Source organism: Loxodonta africana, chromosome 1, assembly GCF_030014295.1.
Source record: "Loxodonta africana isolate mLoxAfr1 chromosome 1, mLoxAfr1.hap2, whole genome shotgun sequence".
NCBI classification, from domain to species: domain Eukaryota; kingdom Metazoa; phylum Chordata; class Mammalia; order Proboscidea; family Elephantidae; genus Loxodonta; species Loxodonta africana.
The window spans coordinates 120,476,986-120,500,992 of record NC_087342.1 but is presented as its reverse complement, the minus strand read 5'-3'; the positions used below and the strand labels follow the sequence as shown (position 1 = coordinate 120,500,992).

Sequence of the window (24,007 nt, the reverse complement as noted above, 5' to 3'; positions counted from 1 at the left end):
CCCCACCCCCACCCCCCCGCACTGCAGGACCAAGGAACACTCAAAAGCATCAGGAAGCAGGCATCCAGAGCAGAAATAGTGGTCTTTACAACAAATAGTTTGAACATATTTTTAAAGCATAAAATTACATGTAATTTTATAAAGCACTTCTTAGTAGTAGTGTTGTGCAGTAGCGTTATTCATTCCTTGTCATTTCCTCTGCTTCCCTTCACCCATTCACCAGTAAAAGAAAAACAGAACATTTAATTTAATTGTGTAGTGCCAGGACTTCTCAGTATAATCCAATCTCTGAAAACGGCAAGCATTCCCACATGAGTACAAAGCGGTAAGGTAACACTCAGACTAAATCTGAAGAGCACAGAGTGCAGTGGGAAGTTGGGAAAAGAGGACAGAAAAAAATTCCATGTTGAAAACTTAAAGTCATGGCAGCGGAGTATATTGCTGATTAAACCTTGACACCACAACAGTGAATATGTGTTAATAAAAGAGTTGAAAACCATTTATTCAGCCAGTCGATGTGATAAGTAATCTTTGTAAATTGGGTATCTGAAGGCTCTGAAATTCTACATGAGGTTTGGGAGGCCTATCATCACATTTTTTAGGGAAAAGATCCTCATTTTTTAACCACACTTTCAAAGTTCTGCAATCTGTATATCTATGGATACAGCTCTGATGGTAGAAACTAGAGTGATGTATGTGAGACATTTGTAAAAAGATCAGTATGGAAGACTGCCCTTGGCCTGTGCAGACTTTGTTTATCCTCCTCCCTATGGAAACTGGCTAGAGCTGCCAGAAACAGGAGAGTGGTGCTTATTGGCCTTCCAAAGGGACACAGTTCTCACACAGGCTGGCCTGCTGTCAGGCCCACTCCCGTCAGGCTTCCCTTGGCTCTTTCCTGCCTGCAGGGGTGGATTGATTGACCAGCAAGCAGAATATGCACAGCCTGAATTCTGTTTACTTACTGATTTGTAGTGCAGTTTCCCGTGTGTTTCACCACATCTTTAATGTGGTAAAATTATGAACTACAGATTAGTAAATTAGCACAAATAAGCCCATGTTGTACCTTCATTATTGGGTAATCCATCCTTCCTGCCTGGACACTTTGAGCGTCTCTCTGACACCCCCAAACAGTTACAGCTCCTTGCCCAGCCTTCTTTCTTCCTTAGCACTTTTCTTGCACATATTCCTGTCTTTCCTGGCAAAGTCTCTGCTATTTTAAATAGTAACTTTCTTGTCTTGTTAGAACACTTTTTTTTTTTTTTTGACAATCATTACAATTTCTATCCCTGCTATTACTGTCTCTCCCAGTCTTTAACTCCTAATCCCAATTAATGATGTAAATATAATCCATCCAAATTTAAGAGAGTGTATTTTTTTGTGTAATGTATTTTGTAAAGTATGAGATACTATCTTGTGCTTATATTTTAAAATAACAATTAGAAGCTGTTTTATTTCTTATTCTTTCCCTTCTCCTCCCTTAATTCCCCGATCAGTGGATTCTTTCCAACAGTGAATAAACCAGTCTAGGTTCTTATTTGTTTACCTCTGGCAGTCACATGAACGTCATCAGAGTTTTGTTTTCCACCTGGTCCAGCAGTTAATCGAGGTCTTTGTTTCTGCTCTAGGAATTCATGAAGAGACTGGAAGAAAAAAGAGCTGAACTAAACAAAGCCACCAGTATGGGAGACGCTGTGTTGGCCATCTGCCACCCTGACTCCATCACCACCATTAAGCACTGGATAACCATCATCCGGGCCAGGTTTGAGGAGGTCAGTGGGTCTCAGATAGTCTTTTAGAGCAGCAGTCACTTTGATAGTTGGCAGTGGGAAATTTCAGCAGTTAAGATGGGGAAAAATGAGACCTCTGCAGAGAAAAGGTTTCTTTAAAATACCCTTGTGAGCATCAGGAGCCCTCGTGGCTCAGTGGTTAAGTGCTCTGCTGCTAACCAGAAAGTCAGTGGTTTGACCCTACCAGCTGCTCCATGGGAGAAAGATGTGGCGGTTTTCTTCTATAAAGATTTATAGCCTTGGAAACCCTATGAGGCAGTTATACTCTGTCCTGTAGAGTCACTGTGAGTCAGAATTGACTCAATGGCAGTGGGTTGGTTTTTTGGTTTGTGAGCATTACCAGTCTCTGTGATTCACTTTAAAAAAAAATTAAAGGAATTTTGCAGCGTGTCCCTGAAACATTCGAAGGCAAAAATCTAGTTCAGTGTATAACATTTTATACATTTTCACTTTCTGTTTGTTGAATGATCTAGCGTTAAGTAGTATTTTAGAGCAACATATGCCCGTGAAGTGAATTGGCATACACAAAAGTGAATTAATTCTATATTTAAGATCATAGCGTTTTTTTGTTTCCACTCTGTGCTGCATGGAATAAATGCATTTGGTCCTTCAGAGAATACCTATTTGAACTTATATAAGGAAGCCTGAGTGATTCGTGTATATGTCTAAACTTTTGAAGGTGACGTATATCATGGAAGGGCTCCACAAGTTGGGTCTTGGTGCCACTGATGGGATCTAAAAAGGGTGGAAGCATCAAAGGCGGAGCCCAGGATGATCCTAATTTACAGTTTTAAATTTGTGTGTTTTACATCAATGAAACACTTTACTAAGTTGGAAGAAATTCAGAGCAATTTCTGCTTCTCCCACAGGTGCTGGCCTGGGCGAAGCAACATCAGCAGAGATTGGCAAGTGCACTGGCAGGACTCATTGCTAAACAGGAATTGTTGGAAGCTCTGTTGGCTTGGTTGCAGTGGGCTGAAACAACACTTAGTGAGAAGGATAAGGAAGTCATCCCCCAGGAGATTGAAGAGGTGAAAGCCCTCATTGCAGAGCACCAGGTAGAATAATTATAATCCTAACCCCTGTTAGCTGTCTTCTTAGATTTTTTTCTTTCCTTTCACTGCCTTCTCAAAAGATGGCTTTGTGCTTGTTACCTTCACTTCCTCGAACATAGTCCTCAATTCCTTACAACTGGGTTTCTGATTCTACAACTGCCCGAAACTTCTCTCTTTACCAGGGCCAGATTAGCCAATAAGCAAGGTATGTATAGGCGGATTTGTGTGTACTTACTAATCTATAGTGACGGATTTCTTTGCTATGGTTTGTAAGCCTGTGAGTACCTTGCTTAATGAAGTCCGTGTGTACCTTGTTTACTGGTTAATCCTCCCCTGCTTTACAGTTACTTAATTTTGATGGTCTCTCCTCCATATGTAATCGTCACGAAACTTCCTTCTCCCTTGTCCTCTGCGAAGTTACCGAGTACTCCTGTGGCACTGTCTCAGATTGGTAGATTGGCTCCTGCCTTACCTGTTGCCTTCTAAATGGCAGCTCTTCATACGTTTTCTCCCCAGCACTCTATTCCTTTTGCTCTGCTCATTCTTTTGGTGGTCTCATCCACACCCAGGCTTCAACTGGTACTTTTTATTACTGTTCCATGTTTGCCTTTTCATTAGTATGCTGCTCAATATCTCCTATGACGGCTGGTCAAAACCACAAACCTTGGTCTCAGAAAAAGTACTTTACCAGCATATCCTACTTGTTTTAGTCTCTGACATCATGGTCATCACGGTAACTCTGATTTGTTTACTTGTTTGATATAAATTTACAAAAGGAATCACTGAAACATTGAATGTTGGCCCAGTTGTTTAAGCAGTTAACATAATGGCTCTGAAGTGTCTTAGGCCATGTTCTCTGTGACCAGGAGTATTCAAGTGATCAGCGTTCTCCAGTGTGACACATATTCCAGGAATGTATTACTTCACCTTTCAATTCTGTCCTTCCTCCCCCATATTTTACCACAGTCTCCATGCCTTTCCTCAGCTTTTCCCACACATTCCAGATGTAAAAAAAAAATAAATAAGGATACCTTTTTAGTCAATATAGTAAGCCTAGGGACACGAGAAAAGGAATAAGATGTTCCAACCTGTTAAATATACCTAATAAACTTTAACATTACCCTCCCTGGCATAGCTTGTTAATAGACATATTTAAAATACACCCACATTTAATGTGAATGCTTTATACCTCTATATATCAAAGCCATTTTAAGTGTTTCAGATATCTAGGTGAAATGCCCCAGGAAAGTCCCAGCTACCCCAATTAACTAGTTCCTTTGTAGCCAAGTGCTCACTCAAGATTCTTTAGGAAGAGTTGTGGAAGCTTAAGTTTGGTGTTTGTTATGTCTGGTTATTCATACAACTGCTCCCATGCATGGTCTATGAAAGTAAAACAAATTATTCTTTTTTATTGAAATTCACTCTTTGCCAGCTGTAGCATTTTGCATTCTTTAGAAATTAGTAAATGCTGTACTATGATGGCTTTGATTTTTTTTCTTAAAATATGATGATTTTTCCCCTTTTTCAGAAACAGCACAATTCCTTTCTTTTTATTTTTAGTTCCTTTTCTAAGGGGGGGTTTTCTCTAACATATTTTTATTTAACTGAAATTGTTTCTTTCATTTCAGACCTTCATGGAGGAAATGACCAGGAAGCAGCCTGATGTTGATAAAGTTACCAAGACCTATAAGAGGAGAGCAGCTGATCCTTCCTCCTTACAGTCCCATATTCCAGTCCTGGATAAGGGGCGAGCGGGCAGTAAGCAGTAACTGATTTCTTTATAATAAAGATGGCTAAGCAAGGAAGCCAGTTTTCTTTTATATCCAGTTATCATTGGAAATCTTGGAGCAACTGGGCGATTCTACATGAGCTCTGTATCACAAAAGTTTTCTTGAAAGAATACACGGGCTCAAGAGTTGGAACAATTTGATTAGAAGTAAAGGAAAAGATATATCCAGGTCTCTACATATAACTTCATTTGCTCAGAGTGTATCTTTTGGATTAGTTAGAAGAAATAGGAAATTTTTTCAGCCAAACCAGAAATCACCAATCCCTTTGAATTAGCTCATGTTTCTTCTACGAATGTGACAGAAAAATGGTCATCACATGGATAAAGTTTATGAACCTACTATTCACTAGCAACCAGCAATATAATAGATTTTGACCATGAGCATCAATGTACTAACCTATAAAAGAGGATAATCGTAACCTTATTGGATTTTGATGAGGATTAAATGAGAAATGCCTATGAAGTGAGTACGTATCATACTTCCTGGCATATTGTGAATAGTAAATATTAGCAATATTTATAAATAGCCCTAGTCTGGGAGTTAGGAATTCTAGGTGAATCACAGCTTGGACAGTAATTTTCTATAGAACCTTAGGCCAGTAACTTTTGTAAGTCATACGTAACCGTGTAGTTAGATGAGGAAAATGGGTTGAGATAATTCTTCTGTGAAATCGTAGAAACTTGTAACAAATAGGCAGAAACAAGGAGAAAACTTTAGTAAGATAGTACCATTGGGTATGCACCTGTACCCAGGAAACACATCAGCCTCAGTGGAGAGGTGGTTTGTAGGGTCCTGCACGTACACGTCCATATTTGAGTGTTTGGAAATTTGTGAAGTACCTTGTTGTGACTCTGATGGCATCTCAGTGCCTCTAGTCCTCACCTCCTTTTCCTTTCAGCTTTATCCTCTTAAAAAAAGGGCAGCTATAGTTGATTCTAAACCATGTCTCATTTCCCTGGGAGATTTCTTTATCCTGTCTTAGCAAAGAGGAGGATCACAAAGTGCTTCCTTGTGGTGGAAATGAAAGGAATCTTAAGCTGGCAAATGCCTTCAGCATAAGTTTTATGAGAGAATGTTGTAATATTTAAATGCCCCTGTTATGTTTCTCTAATTTATGTGAACAGCGTGTGATCCTTAATATATAAAACGCATTTGGAACTTGACATTGTGCGTCATCTAAACTGGGATATTTCTACTCATAATCTTAAATAATTAAGATGATTAAGTCATAGCAAAGAAGAAAAAAGGCCAAGCTTCAACATATTTCAGGACCCTGGGAACTCTACTATCCTAACTGAAGTTATATTTTCACAGGAAAACGCTTCCCAGCATCAAGCTTATATCCCTCTGGATCACAGACACAAATAGAAACCAAGAATCCCAGGGTAAACTTACTGGTGAGCAAATGGCAGCAAGTCTGGCTCCTCGCGTTGGAAAGGAGGAGGAAGCTAAATGATGCTTTGGACAGACTAGAGGAGGTTAGAAAGCTCATACATTCACCATATTGTCATTTACCCTTATTCATAACACGTTGTCAAAATTTTGATTTTTTAGAATTTTCCAATAATGAATAAGTAAACTCTGAATATTGAATGCACATTTTATCTCTAAAATTGGTATTGCAAGTATTTACATTTTTGTGAGAAACTGATTTATGGGATTTGAAGTTAGAGAATCAATAAAGTAAAAAATGAATGTGTTTTAACGTAATCAGAGGCAGCCGGCTCCTTAAGAAAAGGTCAAACTTGCAATATGTTTGCTGGCAAATATCATCATTTATAATGCAGATCTTTAATTATATATATATGTATATATAATTATATATATATATAGTAATTTGAGATTTAGAGTTTCAGATTCTTAAGTTGGGAAATTTTTAGAAGTCTAGGGGAGTTAAGGAGCCCTGGTAGTGCAGTGGTTGAGAGGCCAGCTGCTAACCAAAAGGTTGGCAGTTCGAATCCACTAGCCACTGCTTGGAAACCCTATGGGGCAGTTCTGCTCTGTCCTGTAGGGTCGCTAAGAGTCGAAATTGATTGGACAGCAACAGGTTTTTTTTGTTTTTTTTTTTTTAAGGAAATAGCTCACAGGCAAGGGAGAGAAAGCAAGGTGTTAGAGAAGGGCTCCTGAGCTGGGTGTGCTGTGCAGTGGGCAGAATACTTAGTGGTGGTATTTGGGGGCAGATCATGATTGTGATTTGGGCATTATCAGAAATTTTTCGTCTGCTTTTTTTAGTTAATTTTTTAAATTTGGTTTCTTCTACTTGTAAAGAAAATTCAATGATAGTAATGCAATAAACATAATAGAAAAAATGTTTGAGTCCCCTTTTCAAGATTATGCCTTTTGTGGAAATGGGAAATTTTGTGTGCATTACCTAAAAGAGCATTAAAACTAACTTTACTGATACAGTATAACACATAAGGAAACCCTGGTGGCATAGTGGTTAAGTGCCCCAGCTGCTAACCAAAAGGTCAGCAGTTCAAATCCACCAGGCGCTCCTTGGAAACCCGATGGGGCAGTTCTTCTCTGTCTTATAGGGTCACTATGAGTCTGAGTTGACTCGACGGCACTGGGTTTGGTTTATGGGTATAAGACATAATTTGAGCACAGCATTAATTAAACCAAAAAATACCTTTTGCTCTTTTTTAGCTGAGGGAATTTGCTAACTTTGATTTTGATATCTGGCGTAAAAAATACATGCGATGGATGAATCATAAGAAATCTCGAGTGATGGACTTCTTCAGGAGAATTGATAAAGATCAGGATGGAAAAATAACTCGGCAAGAGTTTATTGATGGAATTCTTTCCTCAAGTAAGCCCCAGGATAAGATGACTAACTAATAGAATTTTTGAAGAAAATAAGTACAGTTTAAAATTGTGGGGCTGGTAAACTTGGGTTAGCCTTTACTTCGCTAGGAAGTCACTGTCCTTGAAAAAAAAAGTCCTTGGTAAAATTTGTGACTTGGGAGTCAGGCATGCGTGGTAATTGTGTAACTACAGATAATGTGCCTTCACCTCAGTGAATCCTATGTCCTCATTAGTAAAGTTAATAATATTTGATTTTTAGGTTGTTGCCTGGCTCATAACAGAAAGTTAAATAACATGTAACAGAAAGTTAGTAAATATAAATTCCTTGTTCCTTTCTTTTTGTTTTCAATTCACATTCTGATCTAACAATCTCATTACTACAAAGTTAAAGCTGTAAAAATTCTTAAGGAGTATGCCACCTTCTTGTTTCATGTTTTAGTTATGTGCATGCCATTTCCCTGGCAAATGTTACTAAAAGTCATTCTTAAAGTAAATTTCATATAAAGCAGTAGTTGCACCATTTGAAATTGGTAATATTAGTTTTCTAGCTACAGTAACAGCCATTTTCATGTGGTTCAGCCAATTGCAATTAAAAATAAATTTGAGTTACATATAAAGGTGATTTGTTTGTAATAATGTAAGTTTTTTTAAAAGACCTTTAATATATTTGATCACCAGGCTAATATAACCGACCGCACACTGAGATAGATTAAAATGTGTAATCTTGAATGTCTTGAGGCAGAACGAACATCCACTACTCTCCACCGCTCACTGTTATTTTGAAATTGTAGAGTTCCCCACCAGTCGCCTGGAGATGAGTGCGGTTGCAGACATCTTTGACAGAGATGGCGATGGATATATTGACTACTATGAATTTGTAGCAGCCCTTCATCCAAATAAGGATGCATATAAACCTATCACCGATGCTGACAAAATCGAAGATGAGGTATTGTTATCTTTCCACCGCCTGCCGTAACGATAGTGTGTTCTGCCAGAATAGCATGCGCAATTCATACAACCATCATTTTCTTTCTTTCCATGTTTGGTTGTCGTGTCAAAGTTTTAAGGATTCCGCTTTGTAATATTAACATTAAAGTGAATATTTCATCATTGTTTTTGGCAGGTGACAAGGCAGGTAGCTAAGTGTAAATGTGCAAAACGATTTCAAGTTGAACAGATTGGAGATAACAAATACAGGGTAAGTTTTCAAAACAGTTCAGTAGTTCTTCTAAAGGATATAAGTAAAAATTTTGTTTACAATTTGATATGTGTTATTTTCTAGGAGTTCTAATTATTTTTACCTCAGAACACAATTTAGTGGTATATGAAATTCCAGCTTAACATAATTTTAAGTTATATAAAGATAGCCTACATTTTATATGTTAAGGCGTGTTTATGAAATATATACATATTATTTTTAAGGAGAAAGATATTCACAGGAAAACACTCAAATCTCATATATTTATGTTGCTTCCTATTACTTTATAATATTTTTTATTATGATTAGAGGTAAGCTTTCAGATTTTAAATAACCAAGCTATTCTAAGCTAGAACCATAAAATTAAAAATGTTGACTCATTTTTATGAAGATGAAAAAGAGACAGTTTTCTAGTTGTTCAATCATTATTGCTTTCATTTGGAAATCCAACAACTCAGTTCACCTTAAAAACAATTACTTGAAGAAAAATGTGACTTCATCACTCTTTCTCTTTTTTAGACTACCTCTTGTATGTAGGAACTAGATAGGAATTGTACTGCGTTTCCCTAATACAGTGCACTACTTAGAAAGAAAATGTTATTTTTTACTTTTAAATTTCATATTGAAAATTGTCCATCTACATATTCAAATTTTTTACCTTAAATTTGAAACCCAAAAATTTCCCGAAAAATTAGTAGAGAAAATTTTCTTATGTATTTGGCTTGAATTTGGGATAACTGGATACCTGCACATCTCTAAGCTAGATACTGCATCCAGAAGCCCAATGTGTGGGAGCGTGTGTGTTCTAGAGTCATATAGAAAGTTTCCTGTTGAACTAATTGTCTTTCTCCCATTTTTCATTTTTTTTTTTGTCAGTTCTTCCTGGGAAATCAGGTATAAACCAGTGGAATGTGTTCTCAAGTTCCCAATTATTATTTTTATTTTAATTCATAGTCATTAAAGCTTGCCATGGCCAATCTTTCCCATGCTGTTCCCCTAGCTACTACATTGTTGGTTGGCGTGGTATTTCTGTAAACGCTATAAGGGTCCTTGATCCAGGATTCCTTTTTGCCTTGTGTCTCAAATGAGGAGATTACTTTTAAGCAAACCAGATGGCGAATTGTAGCTTGTCTCACTCTACAGTATTACAAATGCAATTTTCAGTTCCAATATTTATTAACACTATTAGCATATTTTTTATGTGAAATACTCATTGGAACACAAATTTGGTTCTCCACACATCTATGTGTAGCCACGTTGGTATTTAACCATTGAGGTCATGTGGCATATGGTAGCTAGAGAAGGATCTGCATCAAGCAGTGACACAGGAAAGCAGAGCAGTCAAGGTCTCCAGGGCACTCAACCGCAAGTAACATGTTCACACTAAAGCAGCTATCATCCGTGGGTTCTAAATCACTGATTTATTCTTACCTAGTAATTTCCATCCTCTGAGTGGAAATTTTAACTTCAGTGATGCTATTCCTCTTGAGGAAATTTATTTCTTATAACTCATAAAATGTTAAACTCACATTTTATGCCTCCTGAACTTCACATTTAAGTCAGTATAAACCATCCATTGGCAAAGTATCATCATCAGAATTTTAGAACTAAAGAAGAGAGAAATCATGTTTTGATTTAAACATGTGCATGAAAGAAAAGAGTTCTTCACTATTTGCTTTTGGAAAGAACTAGTATCTGACCACTGTCATATTGGATATTGCTCTGCCAGTCAGTTTTGAAGCCGTTTTAAAACTCAGGCTTCCAATTATCTATTCCCACCATTTATTGGATGCAAATATTTTTTAAAACAGAAATACTCAGTTTGAATAGATTTTTTAAACTTTCACTAATTACAATACTTAAAAATTTTACTTTTCCATTCTTGTTATTTTCCAAGTGAGCAATTGGGATAGCGCCTCTTGTTTGTGGACAAGGAGAAAAAAATACTCACCTCAAAGAGCTGTATTCACTGAAAGCACAAAAAACATTAGTCTGTGTATTCTTGCCTTATGAGTGGGGAAATTCTGAGGATAATATTAGTTGTTTGGAGAATGCCTTCCCAAAACATAATTTAAAACATTCATGTTTATTAGAATTGAAATTTTATCTCTATAAAGTACTTTAGTTATATCTGCAAAACTCTTGTTTTGAATGTGATCTTGGACCAAAATTACCTGGTCCAATTATCTGGTTCCTTAAGAGTAATTTTCTTTAACCCTCCCCCTCTCTCCTTTGCTTATTAGCAGCACCAAAATTTTTCTAACAAAATCAGTATAGATTTTGAGTTTTAAATTTTAATTTCCATTTTCAGGTACAAGTTTAGTTCTAGGAAAGTTGAAGTCTTAGGTTTAAAAATGAATTTAGAAATAGCGATTGGAAATGGTTTGATGTAAAACACATGAGTTCATGCTGGTGCATTTTATGTGCTTTCCAGGCCCTTCTGAGTTTTAAGATCTTGAATGGGATTTGGTTGGCTTCATTTTAGGATTCCATTACTTAAAGTTTTCTGTTTATCCATTATGAGCCCAGACAAATAAACAAAGTGACAATCATATCTTATTTATCTTAAAAAGAAACTATTATGTTTAATTTTATGTTCATTTTGCTGTGTTATTTGCTGGGTTGGCAACCATGAAATTCAGCAGAGTGGTTTTTATAAGTTGAACATGAACCTATTAGAAATGATTTTAAAGGTATAAAATCATTTCTCATGGGCTTTTCAGACCAGATAAACTTTATGATCAGGGACTACCCATAGTTGCAGAAATTATTTTCTGGACTTGCAGAATCTGTAGCAAATTGAGGTGATAAGAGATCCACTGATTGCATGTTAGTGTCTACAGTTACGGTACAGTCAGCTTTGAGAGAAACCCTTTTAGATTTGAAAGCTGTATTACTAATAATGTGTCAGTGGCTATTCTGGCATTAAAGTAACCTAAAATGGCACATTAATCCACCTTTAACAAATTGATTAACCAGATCATTAGGGATGCAGCAATTGTAGCTGACTGTGAAATTTTATTGGTCATATTCATTGACCCCTTGTTCTCTCTAAGCAAACCTCTTTAGAGAACACAAAATGAGTTTATGAAGATTTCTTCTACAAATTTCAGTGGACAACAGTTTTAATATAACAGTGAAGGAGGGATCAGTTTATGACATTTTCTTTAAAATCATCTTAATTCATGTGTGCGCCCTGGGCAAGTGGGTCAGTGCTTATTTTCATGGCTGCATTAATCTCTAGAAATATTTTTCAACTACTGCTTTACTAATGTTGTTTATTTCATAAGAAAGAAAGATACTTCCTAGACCCAAGCTTCAGTATCATACTTGATAACCTGTATCTTTTTTCCAAATGCTTCCCTTTGGGCTAAATCAGCATGTAGCAGTCTAACACAGACCATTACAGACCCCCTTTTCTTAGATTTTACTAATCGCTGTGAGCTTAAACAAGAAATTAAAACTGGTTGCTTAAACTATTGCAGATTGCACATCACCGTTTAATTTGGAATTATTATTGACAATTAGAGGTTCTTTCTTTCTTCATCTGCACAGTTTGGAGATTCCCAGCAACTGCGACTTGTTCGGATCCTACGAAGCACTGTGATGGTTCGTGTTGGAGGTGGATGGATGGCACTTGATGAGTTCTTAGTGAAAAATGATCCTTGCAGGGGTAAGGGGATGCTTATATCAAGATAATAACACCATGAAAATGTATCAATTCTGTATTATTTTCCAATATCAAAAGCAAACTGGGTATAATTTTGGTCACTTACTCCGAATAGTATTTCGCATTGGTCTCTGTCAGCCTAAAGTTCCCAAAGAACTTGTGGCAGTCATGTAAACCATGTTCTTTTCATTTTTCTTTTTTACTTCTCTGGATAAATATGAGACAGGTAGGCAAGAAATACTAGAATAGTTTTTCTTGATGAGACCCTCCCTTCTGAGATTTTCTAAACAAACACTGAGAAAGGATTTCACCTGTCATTAAAGAGCAAAGTAAGAGGAAAAGAAAGTTGAGGTGTCGAATTCTGAAAATACTGTGTAGTAAAAGTTTAAAACTGAAAGTCTTTATGAAATGATGGGGAGGTGAGAAAAGCAATAATTTAAAATTAAAAAAAAGCGATCATGAACTACCAACTTGACACTTTGAAGTTGCAGATGAGAGAACTGAAAATATAAACATAGAACACTACAGCACCCTTCATATCTACCAACCAAAGACCCCTGGGTCGGCTTTTAATCTTCCTTGTTTTCCAGATCCTGTAGTCAACTTTTGAATCCTTAATTGATTTATAAATAGACATCTCACTGTAATTTCTAGTTAGGTTCCATTTACTGAGTAGGCCCATTTTTCTGAAGAAAAAAGAAAGTAAATTTTAATGTTTTCTTTAGCCTATGAGTTCATTTTAAACCTTAAAAACAGACAACAACAAATGTTTGTGCCTGCTCTGCCTAGTAGGCTACCTAGCAAGATGCCAAGCTTCCTCAAGTGGTGCTTGTTCATTTCTGTGCTGCCATCTGAATACACAGGCATATCTACAGTAAATAGGCCTTCCTGCCAAGACCACACGGATTGGTATAAAACCATATGTGGTAGCCCTGCTCTTTACAAATCAAGATACACCTGTGAAAGAAATAAAATAAGGACAAAACCTCCTGTTTGGTTTTATAATTTGGAAATACCATAGCCCAAGATAAGGTAGCTCAGCTCATCTATGAAAAGAAGCAATTAGAATATTTATAGTGTTCTGTTGCGTTGCTTAGGAAAGTTAGTATGCCTGTGGCCGTCTGCCAGATACTCTCCTTATTGAGTCAAACCTTTCCTGATGCAACTGTCTTCTAAAACGTGTGCAGAAGGCCAAGTCTGAGCACCCTTGGCATATTCAACTACTGTACTTTGTTTCTTCTTCTGCTAACAGTATTCTTTAATGTGATTGGTATCCTGTGTCATTTTTTCTAGTTCATCATCATGGGAGTAAAATGTTACGTTCGGAATCAAACTCTTCAATTACTACTACTCAGCCTACTATAGGTTGGCAACCCCTCTCTTTGCCCCTCCCCTCTTTCCTTTTCTCTTTCCTACTTTTACATTCTTGCTTTAATCATTTATTTTAAAATAACACGCTTCATCCATTGCGTATGGCTTAACTTATATCCAACTGAGCTGGTGCTTTCAAATTGAAATTCTGAAAATTTGACACATTCCAGTGTGTTGCAAATGCAGGTGTTCTGTAAGTGATCAAACACATGCTAACACAGTTGCTTATCTGTTTCTTATGGCGTGTTCTCCGTGTGCATATGTGTTTGTATGAGTGCCGCATCGCTGATTACCTCAAGGATATTTGGGTCTGGTGTTTGTTCTTGCATGTTGGTAAAAAAGAGTTTTCAAAGCATAAAATTAAAACACTAGCTGCTTCATTTAAGTGAAAATCTGGAAGTTTATTATATGTTGTCATCATGATTAACAAGCCATCCCTCACTCTGTGTAATTTTGTTGTTTAATTACTCCCAATGTTAAAATACTGGCATTCTCCTTACCTCAATAGCACATGCAAATGACACAGTCCCTGCCTTACTGGCTGGTCTTCTCAGTGTGGTGAAAAGGGCAGTGAAACCATGTGGGCATCAGTAACTGGTGGATTAACAATATTTAAGCATGGGCTTTCCATTTTCATGCTGACTCTTTCTTTAATAGTGGTTATTCTTGCTGGTGTCTAGTGTTAGAATAAGCACACTTTTTTTTTTTTTTTTTTCCTTCCCTAAACTGACTTGTATCCAAAAGGAATGCATTGTAAAGGAATGCATTTAACTTTTTGTTATGCTGAGTTGGAGTTGGCATGGCAAAAAGATGTTCTTGAAATCCTCAAAGTAATCTCTGGTCCCAGGTTGCTGTTTTTCACACAAACAACTGAGTGCCTCTTTTTTCCTTCTTCTTTTGTGTTCATTTGTGTGTGTGTATGTGTGTGTGTGCGTGTAATATAGCTAAAGGAAGGACAAACGTGGAACTGCGTGAGAAGTTCATTTTAGCAGATGGAACCAGTCAGGGTATGGCCGCTTTCCGACCCAGGGGCCGTAGATCCCGACCTTCGTCAAGAGGAGCTTCGCCCAGCCGGTCTACTTCTGTGTCCAGTCAGGCTGGTCAGGCGGCCTCCCCACAGGTCCCTGCCACCAGCACACCCAAGGTAGGACTTGGGATGAAGTTTTTTTCTCCTAGCCAGTCAGAGTCCCAAGTATACTTTTGAATGTTTTAAGTCCCCTAGAACTTGTAGAATTTGCTTTCCCCATTTGTGTCCCTTCTGACTATATGGGAAATGATGGAGGTACACATGTATATCTCTATCATTTATGTCTCCATCATTTCCTTTATTGTGAGAGGAACACAGATGGGGAAAGCTAAATCTACAGATTCTGTATATATATATTATCTGTATATGGGCCACAAGGTAAAAGCATATATTAAATATATAGATATACATATATATATTTTATCTATTTAGGGACTTTGGTTGCCTTTCAGATTTGTTTTTTTCCTTTTAAAGCTTCATTCACTTTTTTTTTTTTTTACATATGACTTGCCATCAACCCTTTCCGTGTATTTTTAATTATTATACCCATTCTTACTATGAAACGTGACTCTGCTATGAATATCTCTTTCTGTGGCTTTGTTATTATTTTATTTTATTTTTTTTACCTGTTCTCCTTTACATTTGATTTGCCGTTGTTCCATACAGATTCTCCATCCTTTAACACGCAATTATGGTAAACCATGGTTGACAAACAGCAAAATGTCAACTCCTTGTAAACCAGCAGAGTGCTCAGACTCCCCCGTGTCATCTGCAGAGGTATTGTAAGGCCCCAGATTCTAGTCTAACAGTCTTCTTTAATTGAAACGATCGCCCACTAACGTTGCGCCACCACTCCCTTAATATGTGTGCTTTTGATAATACTACTTCTTTTTATAGACTTCTGTAAAATAAATAGCAACCCAGCGGTTCTTGGAAGCCCTTAGAGTAAGGGGTTAGTTAGCAGACAGCTTATAGCTCCTTGAACTGTGTTGGCTTAACATACTCACACTTGCAGGCTCTGTACCTCCTGTGCTATTTTCTTCCTCATTTAAGAGAGTGAAATAGAAAAGATTATGTCCAGACCTAAGTAAAGTTTCTTTGAAGGCAGGTGGTGTGCTTTTGCTATGGGCAGGAAATACAGTACATTGGCTTTGGGCAGGAGTAAGAGGCAGTGTCATTTACTAGAGAATCGCCTAAATTAAAAGAATGTTTATTGAGTGTTCACTGTGGGTGACTGTGACATAAGCTCTCAAGTTATCGATGTGGATGGAGGGGGGCTTAGATATGTAAAATGTTAATCTCATTTTCCAAAGGTAATCAGTGTAGCTATATTAGATTTTAATGATAACTAATATTATTCAGGAAACCCTGGTGGCGTAGTGATTAAGAGCTTGGCCACTAACCAAAAGGTCAGCAGTTCTAATTTACCAGGCACTCCTTGGAAACTCTATGGGGTGGTTTTACTCTGCCTGTAGGTTCACTATGAGCTGCAATCAACTCAAGGGCAGTGGGTTTTTTTTTTTTTTTTTAAGGTTATTCAAGCAAGCACTCGCTTTTTAATAAGATATATGGGGAAATTTAGGTGATATAGTTTAGTCAGGAGATATAAATATTGCCAAGATTAACTCATATATTAGATAATTTACAATGAATTCAAAGGTAACAATTTATCTTTTTAAGAATCTTCTCTGAGAAATGACAAACATAGGCATCAAATGATCTCATATTTGATTAGAATCACAATGTTTAGGGGGAAACATCCCTATATACCTTTTTTGATATGAAGGTGGTATTTCATCTTAAAGATCTAAACTATAACCTATAGGCCAGGACCCTTGTATAAAAGTGCTATAGTACCTTTAAAGAACCTTTATAATTTTCAAAACACTTTCGTACCTACCATTTTACTTAATCCTCACAATGATAATAAGAGATAAGCAGAGAAAATTTCATTACTTTTATGACTCTGTGGAACCTTGGTGGCGCATTGGTTAAAAGCTCGGCTGCTGATCAAAAGGTCAGCATTTTGAATCAAACAGCTCTTCCTTGGAAACCCTATGGGGCGGTTCTATTCTGCCTTAACGGGGTTGCTATGAGTCGGAATCTACTCGACGGCAATGGGTTATAACTCTTTGGAAATCCCATGGCTGATGAGTGGGAGAATTGGAACAGAAATAACCTGTTCTTCACTTTTTCCTCATTCCTTCCTCTTCATTCCCTCTCTCCCCTCATTCCTACCCTCTCCTTTCAAAGGGAGGACATTATTATTGTATATTATATCTCAGAGATCTTATGGATCTATTGTAACCAAAACTGTGAAAAGTTTAAAGAATCTCAAATCCTAAAGAAAGGAGACTCCCCAAAATAAAAGTCTGAGTATGTTATTTTGGCTCATCCAAAACTATGTTTCATTTCAAATAACTTGAAAAAACCAAACCAACCAAACAAACAAAAATGATAGTGTGCTTGTATGGAAGGGTCCTAAGAGTACTAGGTAGGGTTTGTGGCAATAAAGTCAGAACAATCAAAGTGTTTTGAGAAGAATGATTTTGGTTTTTCATGCTAATGAATTCTGCCACCGTGAATGGCCTTCTTCATAATCTCATGGATTGTTGAGATTCTTAAGAATTTAATTACATTAGAATTGTCAGATTTTGAGCAAATCACTTCCCTCCTTGAGCTTCCATTTTTCTCATTTGTAAAAAGATTGTGGTTAGGTGAAAGCGAGTACCAATTATGGTTAGTGTGTGAAAGTATTTTTAAAACTTATATGATTCTATATTTGTTATTTATAAAGACTGTACTTTTAAATATGTATAATATACATATGTCAATGAACAATATGAATATTATGAGTAAGTGCAATGATGTATCAAAAAGTATCACAAATAAAACTTACTAAAACTAATAAGGGAAAAATTAATTTTTAACAAACACACAATTTGTACGGATTCATTTCCTCCAAATTGCTCCCTGGCTGTGACTTCATTGAGGAATTCGACATCCTTCATACTTCTCTGAAGATTTGTTCATTTTTTAACTTTGGAAGAATTTATTAAATGTTGTGATGTGGAAAAAAAAGCAATGATTGTAGACATAGTCATTACTTCAGACATTCTCTGCAAATGGCCTATAAAAATTTCACCAAAAGAATGATCCCCAAATGGCGCCTAGGTGTCTTGTGTCTAGGGATCATAGAAGGTGACAGAGCTAAGAAGTATAGTGATGTGGTGCCAAGTTATAAAACGTTACCCTTTTTTGTTTTTTGCAGTGTGTTTAAATTATGGTGCCTAGGCATTATTTATTATCTTTCTATATTTGTTTAATTCTGCCTAGTTCCTCAAAAGCATAAGCAGCAGCAGAATACCAAGCATAGTTTTTCAGAGCCCCATCTTCTCTCTACACCATGCAGTCACCGTCCTTTGGTAGGGGTGTGGTAGTTAACCTATGCCAAATCTTCAGTTACCCCTACCACTGTGGCAGTACCAGTGCTGAGTGACATTTAATGCAGTATTCTCTTACCTCTGTAACTTTCATTAACAGTCTGAAAATTACTAATGTACTCAAATTTAACATGTCTTTTTATTTTCCTTGCCATCAATTTCATACTCATTTGGGGATCTGCATTTGTGTGGGTGTGTTTTCTCTTCAACCATGACTTCGTTTTCTTTTGAAAGTTTCCTTTGAATTCAGAATAAGAAATTAGGGGAGAAAAGCAAGTGAGAAGCGCATGCCTCCTTTAATTGAAAACTGCCTTCCCCTCCCCCTCCTTAAGAGGGTCTCTTAGAAGGTTTTCATTTGTGTGTAAAGAGGTGGTGTCAGTGGGACAGGAGCATATCCTGACATGTCTTCTCACTGGTGAACTGCAGGGAACACCAATACAAGGAAGCAAACTTCGACTTCCGGGTTACTTATCAGGGAAAGGCTTCCACTCTGGGGAGGATAGTGGCTTGATCACAACGGCAGCCTCCAGAGTCCGAACACAGTTTGCTGGTGAGTGTGGTCCATTTCTTTCGTCAGTGGCTTTTGCAATATGATGATCCAAAGATTAAAGCCCCTTTTCTTCCAAACTAGTGCAGAAATTCCTAATTGTCAAAGCTGTGTTTTTTTGAAATGACATGTAACCCTACTCCTCCAATAAAGGCAAGAGATAAATGAGCCATGGGAACAAGCAACTAGAAAACCCTTTTTGAAAAGTACCAAAGAAAGATGAGAGAGTGGCGGAAGGGAGGAAAAAAAAAAAAAACACACACACACACACACACACAACAGTACTCTCTGTGTACAAGTTGGCAGGTCTTGGCTCATCTGTCTGCCTGGAGATTATACCGGGCCCTATTTTGGGTGGTTTAAAAAACCCAGCCTTACTGAGCCCTATACCAGTGCTTCTCGAATTTCTTCACAGAATAGTGAGCGTCAACTCTGGGGATCTCAGCTCAGCAAGCATGAAGCTTCTTTAAAGTTTAAAGTCTTTTCTTTTATATTCCTGTGTACTTTGAATTAGTCATCATTGGACAAAACTTACACTCAGCACTTGATCCACGTTTGTACTGCACACATCCCGAGGGATACTTGCCAACCTTTGAAAAGCCTATCTTAAATGACAGGTATATTCCTAATGTCTGTTTGCAGTAAATGGACCCCTGTCTTAAGTGAAGTATGCCAAATTTACCTTCTGTTTACAAATCTAGCTTTTTATACATAATGGCTACTGTGAGTGAGGCTACCTATAGCTGTGAAATGGGGAAAAGCCAGATTGGGGAAGGTGTTCTATGTGGTCTCCAGATAGTGTCCTAATCCCATTAATCCGCGAGTATTTTCTGGAGTGCCTCGTAGGTGTCAAGAAAAATCATTGAGGTGAAAGAAGGCATAAAGTTTCAAGGATCAGTTACAATAATAAGGGTGACTCTGCCCTCTCTCCTCAGATCCCAAGAAGACCCCCAGCCGACCGGGAAGCCGAGCCGGAAGCAAAGCTGGTAGCAGGGCCAGCAGCCGCCGAGGCAGTGATGCTTCAGACTTTGACATTTCAGAAATTCAGTCCGTGTGCTCAGATGTGGAGACTGTCCCCCAAACACACAGACCTACGCCCCGAGCAGGTTCTCGGCCATCCACAGCCAAGCCTTCCAAAATCCCCACACCCCAGAGGAAATCACCTGCCAGCAAATTGGACAAGTCCTCTAAAAGATAGTGCAATTGGTTCCACCAAGGCCCTTCCCTGAGCATTTATTATTTAAGTTTGAAAGATGTAAAATATGATGTAGAAATTATTGTGAAATACCGTAAGAGGCGAGTTTAAAATACTGCAGATGGCCTTATTTGTGTATTTGTCTTTTTATTTTTCCTGTATAATTTTCTTCTGTAAGATATTCTGGGGTTAAAGTCACATCATATGTGAGGGAGAAGAGAGTTTAACATGAACTAACACTTCCACACCGTAACATGTGGAGCACACTCTAAAATCAGTTACTGAACCTACAGGTAAGTCTACACCCTCTCTGTCAACCACAACGCTACATGGGTAGCTAACGTGAAGGATACCTCATGACTTTCTTATTTTTATGGAAACTCCGAAAAGCCAAAAGACACACACACAGGCATCTATTTTGAGATGAGTAAAATGTAACCTGAAAGATGGAGGGCAGAAAGCCAAACACATCCACACACAGTTCTTTAAGCCGTATCTGACTGAGAACTCACAGGAAGTTAACTTTAAGCACTTGCCAGTACTATGATATTCAAGTACCTTGCAGCATTTCCGTGCCATTGCTTTAAATAAGACCAGAGGCGTCCTGGATATTAGATCTATTATACTGTAAGAATATAATTATAAAGTGCATTCATATAAATGTGAGGTTTTCTTTTGCTTGAGTGGACAGTAGCGCCTGTATCATTGAACTCATTTTGTATCAAAGCAGTTTTGCCTGCAGAAAGCTATGAAATAAAACATGTCCCTTAACTACATTGCTATGGAATTAATTTTTTTCCCCCCAGGGAAAAATCAGTGTATTTTTTTATGAGCAATATCAATTTGGAGTGACCAAAAGATACTTAAAAATGGGTTTATTTTGATTTCTCATCTGAAATAATCATGTTCTGGTATTGTATCTATATTTAATAAATATATATACATTTTAACTTATTATGTATACTCACATAAAATAGAAAGATATTAGTATGCATTTAATAAAACATATTCACTTGAACATACGGATACTTGATTATTTAAAGTTAACTTTTTCTGTTGATTGTTTACTTGTTTTAAAAAAAGGTTATATATATGATACATTTTTACTAATACTATGACAGGCTTAATTAGGAGCACATCAAAAATAGGAAGTTAAAATAAATGGAGCCCTAGTGGAACAGTGGTTAAGTGCTTGGCTGCTAACCAGAAGTTCAGCGGTTCAAACCCACCAGTTGCTCCACAATAGAAAGATGTGGCAGCCTGCTCCCATAAAGATTTACAGCCTTGGAAACCCTGTGAGGCAGTTCTACTCTGTCCTATAGAGTTGCCCTTAGTTGGAATCAACTCAACAGCAATGGGTTTGGTTTTTTTTGGTTATAATAACATAATGTTAATGGCTCATTCTACAAATATTTTTAATAAGTACCAATCATGTGCCAGCCACTGTTAGTGGCACTGGGCCTAGAGGGTTCCTACCCTCTTACATTCAAGGGGGAAATAGTTAATACACAAATAAATCTAAAAACCATGAACTGAAACCAGGGGATGACTGATCTTATTAAGACAATATTCTTCTGGCCTGTGTACATTTAAAAATCGTATTTTCCTAAATATGGACATAGCATCAAATATACAAATTGTTATTTTGGGCATGACAGGTCCTACTTTGCATAACTTTGCAAATTTATTTTAGTAAATGGCAGTGGTGGTGGTCCAAGTTCCAGGGGACAGTATTATGTTTTTCCTGTTTGGCCTTAATAATGGAGGCCAACACTGAGGAGCCTGTAGCTTCTACTGACAGAAATTAGATGCCATTTTTCAGCAGTATTGATTCCTTCTTTCCCAAGGCGTAGGTCTCAGGTGAGAGCCCTTTATGGAAAAGGTAATTCTAACCCATGAGATCACATGTAATAGTTCATGCATTTTAACTAGACACGTGTCATCTAAGAAGGCAATTGAAATTGTTTTATACTCTTAGCATTTTGCATATTGATCACATTTCTACGTCAAAGACAAATTTAGGGGAATGATTTTATCTCAGTCTGTTTGAGTACTACCCCTGTTAGAGAGAAGCTTTGCTTTTAGTAGTAAAGTAAGCTTTTTGAAAAAGATAAGTGGTTTAAAATATTTCAAGGAAGTCTTAAGGAACCACTCCTAGTTATCAGCATTTGCCTTCTTGGGGAACTTTTCAAACTTTGACACACTGTGTAATCTTTCTTTCCCCTTGAGCTAGTCCTATAGCCTCACTCTTGTGAAAAGTCCTGTGAATTTCAGGTAATGCAGCAGACTTCCTCTTCCCCACCCCCCCCACCCCCCCCCCCCACAGTCCTTTTCCTTTCTTCTTTTTTATTAGTTTAAAAAACAGGAAGTGGAAATGAATCGAAACACTAGACATCTTAATGAAAAGGCTGGAGCCTAAGTATTAAAAAAAAAAAAAGTATTAGGATCATGGAATAGACTTATTTTGTCTTAAAAAAAAATCAAAACTACTAATTGTCACGTTCTAATATCTTCTTATGAAATAAAGGAACCCTGGTTGCTCAGTAATTAAAGTGACCAACTGCTAACAGAAAGATTGGCGGTTCAAAACCACCAGCGGCTCGGCTCCATGGGAGAAAGATGTGACAGCTCCTGTAGAGATTTACAGCTTTGGAAACCCTATGGGGTCGCTATGAGTTGAAATCAACTTGATGGCAGTGGGTTTGGTTTTGGGGTTTTCTCCTTTGATATCAGTGCAGAAATTGATGGTGATAGCCATTTCTTAGATCTGGTTTCTTTTACGACAAATACAGGTGGAAGGAGCTGGAAAGTGCTCCGGAGATTGACTTGTAAAAATTGGGAAGGAAGAGGAGGCTGGGAAAGGGTCTTATTTTGTTCATTTTAAAGCTTGCTTTGTATGTTTGTAACAAGGGAAATTGCAATGGGTTGTGGTTATCTACTTTTTGACAATGTGCTTTGAAATGTATGTGCTTTATTGCCAAACAAGTGCTCTAATGCCACCAATTAGTACATCTGCAAGTGCCTACAACTTCTGTGCCTTTGTGTCTGATAACACTGCCACCTGGCTGTAAACTTAGCCTTCTTGTTACTAGGTGGCATGGAGGCCGTTCTCACACATAGTGACCTTGCATACAACAGAATGAAACACAGCTCATCCTCACAATCGTTACGCTTGAGCCCACTGTTGAAGCCACTGTGTCAATCTGTCTCATTGAGGGTCTTCCTCTTTTTTACTGACCCTCTACCAAACCTTGGTGTCCCACAAAGAAAGCAAAGACACTTCGACTTTTTATTTAGTACTGTTTTTTTAGTAACTAGGTTCCCTTGAGTCATGTTAGAGATTGACTTGATGGTTACCAAGATCTGCTTGGAAGTGAATAGAACCACGGCCAAGGTGTTTGTGCAGGAAATAGTCCATATGACTACTTGAAACATCTGGCTTAACTTAGCAAAGTGTGCAACTTTGGTTATTTTACTTAACTCCCATATCTGTGGAGATATTGAATGAAGATATAGGATGAAGGACAACAAAAACTGGAAGTTTTCCATCTTGCTTCTGCTCCCAATGTGCAAACGAAGAATATATACAATGCAAAATGTGTTCAGAGGAATTTCATATTGGTTCACCCACACTTTTATTGTAATGGAAATTAGCTGTGTAATAGGAGATAAGAATAAAATAGTGGTTAAAAATTTTTAGAAGGTTATCCCCAAACAAAAACAAAATGTTCTTTTAGAACGTTATCAATCTTAAAGTACAGCTACATTTGCCCCAGGGCAAAGATTAGAAAATGTAGTTTCCATCATCTTAGACTCTAACTTCTATGCCAGTGGCTCCCAAACTTTCTTCATGGTGTATTACCGTCAGTAACAGTTTTTTGAGCAAACAGCTCTAGCATATGTACATTAACTTCTAACATTTGTATGTGCTTTTATCATTAGCTGATTTCTCAAGGCTCAATATTCTCTTAAGGTGAGGTTTATCTTTTACAACATTGGTGTGTGTCCATATTTTAAATAATCTTGGTCGTTTTTTGGCCAAATTTTTGTCAAACCTGTTGATACCCTCCCTGGCTTAACTGCTGACAAGGCTGATGAAAAGCCTTTCTCTACGAGGAG

General features: G+C 37.4%; 1 protein-coding gene across 14 annotated transcripts in view; it reads left to right on the top strand.

Moving 5' to 3' along the window:
- DST (dystonin) overlaps positions 1 to 20,014 on the top strand; it is a 482,507-nt gene extending 462,493 nt beyond the window's left edge. For 11 of the 14 annotated variants that reach the window (XM_023544665.2, XM_010586936.2, XM_064287505.1 and 8 more), the window contains 13 exons: positions 1,626 to 1,769; positions 2,657 to 2,845; positions 4,471 to 4,600; positions 5,947 to 6,110; positions 7,279 to 7,441; positions 8,229 to 8,383; positions 8,561 to 8,635; positions 9,512 to 9,529; positions 12,191 to 12,308; positions 14,621 to 14,820; positions 15,370 to 15,480; positions 18,573 to 18,696; positions 19,629 to 20,014. In XM_023544665.2, coding sequence (XP_023400433.1) covers positions 1,626 to 1,769; positions 2,657 to 2,845; positions 4,471 to 4,600; positions 5,947 to 6,110; positions 7,279 to 7,441; positions 8,229 to 8,383; positions 8,561 to 8,635; positions 9,512 to 9,529; positions 12,191 to 12,308; positions 14,621 to 14,820; positions 15,370 to 15,480; positions 18,573 to 18,696; positions 19,629 to 19,891 — 1,854 coding nt within the window. In that variant the 3' untranslated portion in view covers positions 19,892 to 20,014. Of the gene's footprint in view, positions 1 to 1,625; positions 1,770 to 2,656; positions 2,846 to 4,470; positions 4,601 to 5,946; positions 6,111 to 7,278; positions 7,442 to 8,228; positions 8,384 to 8,560; positions 8,636 to 9,511; positions 9,530 to 12,190; positions 12,309 to 13,598; positions 13,671 to 14,620; positions 14,821 to 15,369; positions 15,481 to 18,572; positions 18,697 to 19,628 lie in introns of all 14 variants that reach the window. The other 3 variants (XM_064287488.1, XM_064287554.1, XM_064287564.1) reach the window with 2 other exon arrangements.
- Positions 20,015 to 24,007: the final 3,993 nt, after the last annotated feature.